At 38.4% G+C, this 12,306-nt stretch overlaps 1 protein-coding gene across 2 annotated transcripts in view; it reads left to right on the top strand.

Moving 5' to 3' along the window:
- The window catches only part of HTT (huntingtin), a 220,064-nt gene that overhangs the window by 159,383 nt on the left and 48,375 nt on the right, over window positions 1-12,306 (top strand). For both annotated transcript variants that reach the window (XM_036762807.1, XM_036762808.1), the window contains 4 exons: window positions 3,185-3,372; window positions 4,085-4,211; window positions 9,542-9,642; window positions 11,550-11,704. In XM_036762807.1, the coding sequence (XP_036618702.1) occupies window positions 3,185-3,372; window positions 4,085-4,211; window positions 9,542-9,642; window positions 11,550-11,704 (571 nt within the window). The remainder of the gene's footprint in view (window positions 1-3,184; window positions 3,373-4,084; window positions 4,212-9,541; window positions 9,643-11,549; window positions 11,705-12,306) is intronic.

The raw sequence follows: 12,306 nt of genomic DNA, 5'->3' as shown, positions 1-12,306 counted from the left end.
TATGGACAAACTCAGCAATGACAGATCTTTCAGGCTGTGAGTAATAACTCATCTCTGGGCCTGATAAATGGAGCTCATGCTGTACACGAGGGGATCATCTTACTAGTCCCTGCTTCTGTTGCATGACATTTCCTTATTAATTGTTTTGGTTCATTCTCATCTAAAATTCCTTCTCAGCAGTGAAAGAGGCAAGTAAGATTCAGGCAGCCCTGCCTGCTGTTTTTCTCTTGCTGTTGTTTCAGTCTCCCCCAGGCAGTGGTTGTGGCCATTCTTTTCTCTATTTCTTTATGGTTTTTTAAAAACTTTAGTTTGTTGGGTGATAGGCTCCCTGTGCATCCATCAGAAGCCTGAATAATTGAAATTTCTCATAGCTACTATATCATGCCTCCTAGTCACTCTTGTGATTTGTTTCCAAAACTACTCCTTTATTTCCTCTTTCTGTAGTATTCACTATTATTCTGTAATGATATTTTCCTTTGTTCCTGCCCCTGGAGATCTCCCATGGAATGTTAGAAGTTGCTTCACTCTCTTCCCCTCCCTATCTGTGGAAAGAGCCTCATATGTATTACTTCATGCCAAGGGCTAGGTGGGTTCTGTGTCACAGCTATATAGCTTCCTCATGTTAAGATTTTCTTGTACCTCTTTATTCTTAATCTGCTTTGTTTTTACCCTGAAACCCTCTCATTTTTAAAGGACCAACACTTTATTCTCCCTGCTGAGTTGGACAACAGAAAGCGGTTTCTTGGTTTCTTTTCCTTTTTCTTTTAGAAGGGAGAACGTTTTGCACTCTGAGTTTAGATGTCAGTTAATTTACTATGTCAGTAAGACATTACATACTAATGCTTTATGGACATCTTAAACTAGATGTCATGTATGCATCTCAAATTCACCATGTCCAATACAGAACCTCATTATCTTTCCTTTCAAACTCTTCCTCTTCTCAACTTTTCCTATTAAAATTGAGGACACTGCCATTCTACCAGTCACAGACTCATAACCTCAGCATCAGCCTTGACTTCTCCTTTGAACTCACCCCATATACTCAGCCTGTTGTCAAGTCTTAGCCTTTCTACCTCATAATATCAATTAAGTTGGGTGTCTTTGATTGAGTCTTACCAGGTGCTAAACCCCAGGCCCAAACCCCTATCTACTAGGTGCTAAACCTATGTGGGCATGAAGCCCTCAGGGTCCTAAGGGGAGTTGCTAAGACCAGAACCAATAGTAGGAGCCTGAGTTCTGGTCCCTGGGATGATGTTTGATGACAGCTAAAGAGTATATAAAAAGAGAGAACAGAGCTATTTGCTTGGGGCTCTCAGTCTTGGTGGTGTGTTGATGTGGGGACTCTAAAAGCCCCCCAGCTTATAAATCCTGATGGTTTGGACTTTGTTAAACTCTGGTAACTATGAATTGAGATTTGAATCAGACGAGGTCTGTCTGTTGATATGTGTAATTTGTTTGTATCTGCTCTGAAGTTCAGGGTCCTGGCTTTTTCCCCTGAACTAAGTGAATGATATTTGTATATTTGATTAAACTGAGATTGTTAACCCCTTAACATTGCTTTCCTTAGTAAAACAGATCAAAGAACCTGTGTTGGCAACTTTCTGCGTGCTGGTTGTTGGTGGGTCTTATACCCTTACAGTAACTGCTAGCTGAATTGTTGCAACATACCTTCACCCATCTCTTGCATTTGTTGAATTCTCCCCACTCCCACAGCTGCCACCCCCTAGTATAAGCCCTCATCACTTCACATCAGTCTATTGTGGTGCCTCTGCCTCAGGTCTCTCCCCACTCTAGTCCCTTCACATATTTCCCAGGTGTAGGGGATCATGTCACACAAATCTCCACTCAGCCAGATCTCCCTTCTCACCTCCAGCTCCTGGCTTTATTTCAAATTCAGCTCAAACCCCACCTTCTTCACGAGGCCTTTCCCAAACACACTGCCCCCATCAGTCTCCTGCTCTCCTCCTTCCCTCTGAGAGTACCTTCCATATGCATTGTATAAATCTTGTATGTAGATTGTTATTTGCATGTTTCCTTGCCTATTAGGATTTGAGCCTCTTGAGACAGAAATTATATTTTTGCCTTTCTTTGTATCTAGCCCCAGTGCTGAGAGCATGATGCCTAGTACATAGTAAATGCATAACAAATGTTTGTTGATTTACTACCTCCATACTCTATGTAGGTTACTGCTATAACTATTTTTGTATATGGATCCTTTTCCTTTTTCTGTTGCTGGGTCAAAGGTATGCACAGTTTAGTAACTTTTTGGGCATAGTTCCTGGTTGCTTTCCAGAATGGCTAGACAAGTTCACATGCGATGTGACAGAACACGTTTAGATTCCTTTGCCACAAGGCACAACAGGACATTATAGTATTTGTTTTCTTATAGCCCCTCCAAAATTTGTCATTTTTCTTTTTTTTTGACAGCTTTGCCATTTTAATTGAGTTGAGTGAAACCTCAGAGATGTTTTAATTTGCATTTCTTGAATTTTTAGTGATTTAGAGCATTTTTATATGTCTTTTGATAGCTTCACTTTCTTCCTTTGAAGATTGCCTTTTCATATCTTTTGATTGTCAATTGAGAACTGAAAGCTATCCATTTTCCTGTGTATATACTGTTCCTCACCCATAATCCTCCACCTCTACAAAGAACTGAGGAAGGTGCATTCTCTTCTTTCTTCTTAGAGGGCAAGCTTGGTCAACACAAATTTGTAGCATTCCATTCCAGTTGTTGCTCTGTCCACTTATATTATTGTTGGCATTGTATACATTGTGTTCCTCATTTTACTCACTTCACTTTTCATCAGTTCATCTAAGTCTTTCCCTAAGTATCTATCACATTACTTGTTTTTCACATCGTAATAATATTCTCTTACAGCCATGTATTATAACTTGTTTAACTACTCCTTAATTGATAGGCTTCTACTTCATTTTTAGTTCTTTGCAAATAGAAAAACTTGCTGCTCTAAATATTTCTTATAAGATGTTATTTTATTGTAATTTCACTAGTTCTTAGCTTGTTTCCTAGTGTGAGGCTTGAAATTCTCAAGTCTGATAAGACTAGTGGGTATTCCAGATGGTCATACTTAATAAAACATGCATGACATCTTTCTGCATCCCTATATATGAATTTATCTGTGGGTAAAACTGTTTTATACCAACTGCATTTGTTTATTTCCTTAAGTTCCCAAGTATATTACCACTGCTTGTGAAATGATCGCAGAAATGGTGGCAGCATTGCAGACTGTGTTGGCTTTGGGTCACAAGAGGAACAGTGGCATTCCAGCTTTCCTTACTCCCGTACTGAAAAACATCATCATCAGCCTTGCTAGACTGCCACTCGTCAACAGCTATACCAGAGTGCCTCCCTTGGTGAGTATGTTGTTTTCTATTTCCATGGGACTGCAGTACCGTTAATTTTGTAGCTTTGTGGCAGTTTGCTCAACTGTGAAATTGGAATAACAATGGCACCATGCCCCCTGGGTTTGTTGTGAGGATTAAATGAGATAATATTTGTAAAACATTTAGCACAGTGTCTAGCACACAGTAGGCACTTAATAAGTGCTTGTTCCTTTCCCTGTCCCCCAAGACCCCTCTACCTCATTGGGTTGTTGGGTGGACAGTGCCTTGGAAACTCTTCATTTGTATTATAATTGTTCATGTATTTATCTCATCCTTCACCCTGCTGGAATGTAATCACCTTCAGGGCAAGGAATGTGTCTCATTTAATTTTTTATCTCCTTTCACTCACTCAGTTACATAGCCACATGTTAGGTGCCTAATAAACATATCTTAAAGTTATTTGAATTATTAATATTGCTAAATTTCATGGTACAGTGACATAAATGCTTTATCAGTTTAGAGCAGGTATGTCAGTAAGGTCTCAAAACTAGGGCTGAGCCTAGAAAGTTGGATAGTGCTAACCCAACTTGATATAATTTATCCATCAAGCACACAATAGGCTTTATCAAGACTTGATTATTATTACTGAAGTCTCAAATCTTCTCTAGTTCTTCCATTCTCTCTATGAAAAGTTGCCACAGTTTCATTAAGATATTTCTGTTTCTTTAATATATCCTAACAGGTATGGAAACTAGGATGGTCACCTAAACCCGGGGGGGATTTTGGCACAACACTTCCTGAAATTCCTGTAGAATTTCTTCAAGAAAAGGAGATCTTTAAAGAGTTCATCTATCGTATTAATACTTTGGGTATGTGTCTTGCTAAAATATTTTGATTAAGATGCTGGGATAATTTTGATTTTCAGGCATATGAGCAGAAATATTTCATTACACATTGATTCAGATATTATAATGTAGTCTTTTACATTACGGTTTTCTTATGGGTAAGAATTCAATTTAGCAAGTATTTATTAAGCTTCTGCTATGTTCAGGGTACTATTTCATGTGCTTGGAAAGAGAAAACTTTTTATAGTACACAATTCTTACTTTCTTATAGATGACAAACTAATAAAGGGATATAACCTATTTGCAAATAATTATAATGAAAAATAATCGATGATAAATGCATCAGAAAGGTGCAGAGTACTATATGAGATTCTGGGCTTATGGGGAGGCTTCTTTTGGCCATCTGGCTTCTCTTCTATTTCTACCCTGTCTCCTCCTCCATAGGGTACTATCCCAAACCTTTTAAAAAAAAATCTCTACTTAGTCCTCTAACACATTACACACTTATGACATATGCCCTAACCTTTTACTTCATTGTGAAGATTGTTTCTTTCTAATAAAAATCTTCCATATCTTTAAAATATTTTCACAAGGCCCTATAATCCCCTTAAGCCATCATTCTGTATCACTCTTCTTTTTTAGCCAAACTCCTAGAAAAATTGTCCACAATTATTGCTTCTACTTTCTCTTCTCTCACTTTGCACTTTGGCTTCTGACTTCATCACTCAATTGAAATGGCTTTCTCCAAAGTTACCTCTTCTCAAATCTGATGGTCTTTTTTCTGTTTGACATTGTGGACTGCCCTTTCTTATATACTCTCTCCTCTGACCCTGTTATCTCCTGGGTATCTGCTACCTTTCTGACCACTCCCCTTTCTCTAATTTGCTGCTTCATCATCCATATCATGTCCTCTAATTCTGGTTGTTTTTCATAGCTCTGTCCCAGGCCTTGCTGTGTTCCTCTTAGAATGTGAAGTAGAGAGATTTGAGGCAAGGACTCTCAATTTAGGAGGCTGTTGTAATAGTCCATATAAGAGAGGATGGAGACCAGTATTTGGCTGGTCGCAGTATGAATAAAGAGAGGAGGATGGATGTGGAAAATTTAGAGGTGATGGAATGGACAAGAAGTAGCTGATTAGATGTAGGGGTGAGAGAGAGGCCAGGGTTAAGGATGACTACAGTTTTGCCAAGATGGCTACAACCTGAATAGCTGGAAGAATGATGATTTGCTCAACAGAAATAGGGAAGATAGGAAGAAAGACTGGTTTTAGAGGAAAGCTCTGTTTTGGACATAGTGAGTTTTGAGATGCTTATGGAACATCCTATGAAAACAAAATATTATCCAGTGTGTTGGTGATCCAATTCTGGAATTTAAGAGATGAGAGATGAGAACTGGCTTTATAGATCTGAGTGTAGTCTGCTTAGAGATGACAGTTAAATCCATAAACTGATGAATGTAAAGAGAAGGGCAAAGAACTTTATCTCTTCTCCCTTTCATTCCTACTTCTGCAGTGTCATCTAGGCCCTCATTCCTACCTACCTGAACTGTTATAATAGCAATGCCTCTATTTTCTCTCATCCTTCACCCAAAAGTCATCCTTCACAGAGTTGTCAGGCCAATGTCTCTTTTATGTAGATCTGATCATGTTTCTTCTCTGCTCAAAAATCCTTGGTGCTATTTTATTAGTGATAAAATAACTCCTTTTCCTGGAATTTAGTGCCCTCTTCAATATGCTTTTAAATCCTTATCTCATATTGCTCTCTCTACATCCTCAATGCTCTTTCCAAACTGAATTATTAATTGTCCCCCCACGGTGCCCCATGTTTCCCCTCTTTTAAATTGTTCATGTTTTGTATCTCTAGCATTCAGTTCAGTTTAGTAAACATTCATCAAACATCCACTTTGTGCAACCCATGGATAATAAAAATTTAGAAACAAAAAAGCAAATGAACAGTCCCTGCCTGTTTGGAACTTAAATATACCTTTTCTCCTGTTTATTCCTTTTCCTCATTGAACCTTGTTAATTCATATAATTAAATATATTGCCTGTATCTTTCTTTGTTTCCACCTTAGTATAAGAGAATTATAAGTAACCTTGTATAGCCCTGACGGTGATGATCTCATTAGCTCTCATCAGTTCAGCTCTCATCTCTATAATGAGGACTGTCATACTATTTATTGTTCAGCTCTGGTATCTCTCCTGAGCTCCAGTACCATATCACCATTGCCTATTGGACATTTCCAACTGGATGCCCCATAGGCATCTTTTTTTTTTTCCGGCTATAGACTAATTTTAATGGAGTTACTTACAGTATTTTATACAGGTTAATTGCTGAGTCATCCTGACTTTTCAGAAGAGTACAGTGAAGCATTGGCTAATATTTTTTATGTCCTTGTTCCTGGGAATGAGATGCTAGTTTCCTACAAGCTTAACCAAATTGAAACATTTCTGTTCTTTCCCATACAGGTAATCATATTGAAACATTCAGTTCTTTCCCATTTGGATAATCAGCTACGAAGGCAGGTTAACTTTGCCATGTCTTCTTATCCTAAAAATGGCCTTTGCCATGCATAGACCCATCCTCAATTGATCCTGCCGTGCAGAGATCTAAGAGACTGCTTCCCAGAGGTCTAGTGAGGCCTAAACAGGATATAGCTGGCTCTCCACATCTCCCCCCTTTTTATTCTGTAACTTCACTTCATGGGTTATTGCTAGAAGTGGCTTCATCATAGAGTTCATTATCCTTTTCATGCTTCTCTTGATTATTGTGTTTGAAAGTCAAATTTTCTATTCAGCTCTGGTCTTTTCACTGAGAAAGCTTGAAAGTCCTCTGTTTTATTGAAAGTTCATATTTTGCCTTGGAGCATGATACTCAGTTTTGCTGGGTAGGTGATTCTTGGTTTTAATCCTAGCTCCATTGACCTCCAGAATATCATATTCCAAGCCCTTCAGTCCCTTAATGTAAAAGCTGCTAGATCTTGTGTTACCCTGATTGTGTTTCCACAATACTCAAATTGTTTCTTTCTGGCTGCTTGCAGTATTTTCACCTTGATCTGGGAGCTCTGGAATTTGGTGACAATATTCCTAGGAGTTTTCTTTTTGGGATCTATTTGAGGAGGTGATCGGTGGATTCTTTCAATTTCTATTTTGCCCTGTGGCTCTAGAATATCAGGGCAATTCTCCTTGATAATTTCTTGAAAGATGATATGATATCTAGGCTCCTTTTTTGATCATGGCCTTCAGGTAGTCCAGTAATTTTTAAATGATCTCATCTGGGTCTATTTTCCAGGTCAGTGGTTTTTCCAATGAGATATTTCACATAGTCTTCCATTTTTTCATTCCTTTGGTTCTGTTTTATAATATCTTGATTTCTCCTAAAGTCACTAGCTTCCACTTGCTCCAATCTCATTTTTAAAGTAGTATTTTCTTCAGTGGTCTTTTGGACCTCCTTTTCCATTTGGCTAATTCTGCCTTTCAAGGCATTCTTCTCCTCATTGGCTTTTTGGAGCTCTTTTGCCATTTCAGTTAGTCTATTTTTAAGGTGTTATTTTTTTCAGTATTTTTTTGGTTCTCCTTTAGCCAGTCCTTGACTTGTTTTTCATGGTTTTCTCACATCACTCTCATGTCTCTTCCCAATTTTTCCTCTACTTCTCTAACTTGCTTTTCCAAATGCTTTTTGAGCTCTTCCATGGTCTGAGACCAGTTCATGTTTTTCTTGGAGGCTTTTGATGTAGGCTTTTTGACTTTGTTGACTTCTTCTGGCTGTATGTTTTGGTTTTCTTTGTCACCAAAGGAAGATTCCAAAGTCTGAGTCTGAATCTGAGTCCATTTTCACTGCCTGGCCATATTCCCAGCCAACTACTTGTCCCTTGAGTTTTTCCTTGGGGTATGACTGCTTGTAGAGTAGAGAGTACTTTGTTCTAAGCTTGAGGGGCTGCACTGTTGTTTTCAAAGCTATTTATACACAGTAAGCTCTGCCAGTAAGCCAGCGCTCCTCCTCCCCCAAGAACCGCCAAATTGGACCGCAGCTCAGATCTTAAGCAGGCTCTACACTCCTGCTCTGATCTGCCACTTAATTCCTCCCACCAGGTGGGCCTGGGGCCAGAGGCAACTGCAGGTGTAGCTCCGTAGGCAGCCTCAGAGCTGCATAACCTCTACTGCCCCCTGGGTGGTGGCCAAACCGCGAACTCCTTTCTCTCTGTCCCAGGAGCTTTTCCCACTAACCTTCTCTGTTGTCTCTGGTGTTTGTGGGTTGAGAAGTGTGGTAACTACCACAGATCACTGATTCAGGGTGCTAGGGCCTATTCCACCCGGCTCCCGGTGTGGTTGGTCCAGGCGAGGCTCATGCTGGGCTCTGCTCCACTCTGCTCCCAGTTGTGTGCGTGATAGACCTTACCCAGCCATCATCCAGGCTGTCCTGGGCTGGAGCCCTCTGCTATTTTGTGGATTCTGCAGTTCTAGAATTTGTTCAGAGCCATTTTTATAGGTGTTTGGAGGGACCTGGAGGGGAGTTCACGCAAGTCCCTGCTTTCCAGCCACCAATTTGGCTCTGCCACCCACCCCATAGGCATCTTAATCTTAAGATATCTAAAATAGAATTCATTATTTTGCTATTAAATGGTTTTGTACAGGTAGAGATTATCCTGTTCTTTTTATTTGTATCCCCAACACCTAGCATAATACTTAACACATAATAGGTGCTTGATAAATACTTATCGACTATATCAGATTGCTTGCTGTCTTGAGGGGGTGGGAGAGGGAAGGGTGGGAGGGAGAAAAATTTGGAACTGAAAGTCTTATAAAAGTGAATGTTGAAAACTACTTTTACATATAATTGGAAAAAATAAAATACTATTAAGTGGGGAACCCCCCCCCCAAAAAAAATAAAAAATAAATACTGGTTGATTGAATGGTTGATATAATCCTTTATTCCTTTAACCTTTCCACCAAACTTTCATTTTCTTGAATTGTCGTTGTCAATATTCTTTAAGTTCCTCATGTTGAACTTTGGAGTTATGGGACTCAAAATTTTTCTGATAAGAATCATATGATTTAGAGTTCAAAGAAACCTCAGAGTTCTTCTTTTCCAAATCCCTTATTTTACACATGAGGAAACTCAGACCCAGCAAGATTAAATTATTTTTCTGAGGTCACATGATGAATAACTGATACAATTCAGCCTAGAATTAGGGTCTTAACCCCAAGTCCAATGCTCTTTCAATTAAATCATACTGTTACTTGTTTCTTGTAATATTCCTTTTTCGATGTGAAACGTGAACATTCCTTCAATAAGGGTCAGCTAGTTTACCTTGAGTTTACTTGTTGGATAAAATTTTGCTTTTATTATTCCTAGGGTGGACAAGTCGTACTCAGTTTGAAGAAACCTGGGCGACCTTGCTTGGTGTCCTTGTAACTCAGCCTATTGTAATGGATCAAGAAGAAAGTCAGCAGGAAGTAAGGCTACAGATAGGCTATATCCATTGTATAAATATGATTCTTGACTTAAGAGTTTGTTTTTAAGTTAAAGTTTGATAGATATTCAAAACCTATAAATGCTTTAATAATCAGTAGCAGGAAGTATAAAGCTGTATCTCTGATGATATTACCCAGTTTCTAAGATGACCAAATAATTTCTTCATTTATATTCTAAATGTGTTGATTGGGGGAAAATTGACAATCATGTAGTACCACTGAAATTAAAGATTTTAAAATATTATGGAAATAATAAAGATGTTGATATTATTCTGAAAGTTCAAATCACTCTGAGTTTTGTGTATTGGTCAAAATGAGAATTATGTAGAGGTTATTATGATGATGACGATGTATTAGAAAAAAGTTATGAAAATACTTGTATGGTTTACTTTTCATGAGTCATTTTTGAGGACTTAAACTTCCTAACTGTTAATGAAATTCAACACTTTTAAGCACTTGTTATGTGCAGTGCATGTATTTGGTGTTTTTGGAAGGTATATAGACATTTCTATAAGACAGTCTCTGCCTTCATGGAGCATATAATCTGGTATGGGATATGACATGTACAAAGACTATTACATGTACTACCAATAGGAATGTATGAAGTACATGAGAAAAGTACAGATAGTGCTTTCAAAGTTTGAGGAATGAGAGATCCTTTTTGACCTGGGGATTAAGGAAATGATTAGTGGAGAAAATGGCCTTTGAGTGAGATCTTTAAGAGTAGATTTTAAAGACTGGATAGGATTTCAGTTAAGTTATAGTGGGAGGATGAGAACAGCTTCAACAAAGGCCCAGAAGTAGTAATACTAGTTACACATAGGAAAGTCAGTAAGTTGGAGTATTGATTATGTACAAGAGAATAGTATGAAGAACTCCTAAGAAGGATGGGTGTTGCCTTTTTGTGAAGGCCCCTAAATATCAGGTTAAGCAGATTATTTGGTAGTCATTTAGGAATTACTGAAAGAGTAGAGCTCCAGCCCTGAGTTCAAATCCGGCCTCAGTCACTTGACACATTTACTAGCTGTGTGACCTTGGGCAAGTCACTTAACCCCAGTTGCCCTGCCTTCCTCCCTCCAAAAAAAAAAAACAAAAAAGGAATTACTGAAAGGTTTTGAGTAGAGGAATAACATCAGATATCACAGTACTCTGCGTCTTAGAAACTATAGTCAGGCAAAGAAAAAAAATTTTAAATAGAGAGACTTAATTATGATTAAATGTGAAAAGATATAATATTGCAGAATATAGATGTAGATAAGCCTATCATGGCATCTCTAATTTTAGCAAAATAAGATAATAATTGGACATAGAGAAATTCAACAGTAGCATTGATAGAATTGAGGCAATAGTTCCTATAAATATTTTACATTTTGTCATAATTGAGCAATCCTTGCTCTGAAGATAACAGATGGTTACTAAATATGGTTGTAGGTAGTTGTATACGAGTGAATGCTTAACTGAGATGTCATGGTCGACTTGCATGGACAAAATAGAAATAATGGCCCTTTTGGGAAATTGTATGCTTTCATAATGTACTACAAGGGATTGTACTTTTCTTCTAAGTGTTGTTCAAGGACCACTAGGGGGCTCTGAGACCCTTTTAAAGGGTCCACAAAGTAAAAACTCTTCATAATAATACTAAGATGTTTTAATTTCTAATATGGTAACTACCAATAGATATCACTCACATAAACAAAAGTGCTTTTTGGAAATCCCCAAACAAGTGAAGGAGTCCTGAGACCAAAACGTTGGAAAACCAGTGTTCTAAGTCTTATCATTGTAGTCAGATCCCACAGTCCCTTGATCTTCTTGTGTGTAGGCAAACATCATTGACTGGTCTTAGTCTCTCCTTTGTGTTCATTCATAAGACAGACTCTTTCCTTTTACAGGAAGATACCGAGAGGACCCAGATCAATGTTCTTGCAGTACAAGCCATCACGTCCTTGGTGCTAAGTGCAATGACCCTTCCTGTGGCAGGCAATCCAGCAGTGAGCTGCCTGGAGCAACAACCCCGGAACAAAGCCCTTAAAGCTCTGGATACAAGGTACTTAAAGCTCATGGAGCAGGTGAGAGGTAAGGCCCTGCAGAGTGGTAGAAATGCTGCAGTCATTGGGTCCTAGGACTGGGAACTGAAACAGAAGTGGGACCATAAAGATCACCTGGGCCAGCCTCCTCATCTTACTGCAGAGTCACTTAAAGGTTTTCTAGGGTGACACAGATGATATAGGGCAGAGCTGGAGATTGCACTCTGGCCCTCATGGCTCTTTTATCTCGCAGCCTTCTGTATTTATGGTCCTGTTATCATGAGCAGATCTCATAACTTCTCTGAACCTAAACTTCCTTATCTTTAAAATGTGGATGATATGTACTTCACAGGGTTATTGTGGGAAAGGTATTTCTAAACCTTAAAAAACTTTATAAATGTGAATTTTTACTGTTTATATTTAATGATATTAAATGCCTGGGCATCTTTTTTCTTTGTTTAAATTATAAACTGAATAATTGTCAATAAAAACAAGTAAGTGGACTAAACATGGGGCAAGACATTATTCCAAACTTTTAACATATACTTTGTATCTCCAGCAACAAACATGGTGAAAAGATCAAAAAATGACACTGTCCCCATTCTAAGGGAACTTATATCTG

This window comes from Trichosurus vulpecula, chromosome 6 (genome assembly GCF_011100635.1).
Source record: "Trichosurus vulpecula isolate mTriVul1 chromosome 6, mTriVul1.pri, whole genome shotgun sequence".
Classification (NCBI taxonomy): domain Eukaryota; kingdom Metazoa; phylum Chordata; class Mammalia; order Diprotodontia; family Phalangeridae; genus Trichosurus; species Trichosurus vulpecula.
Note: the sequence above shows the minus strand (reverse complement) of the source record. Positions and strands in the feature narration are given on the sequence as shown.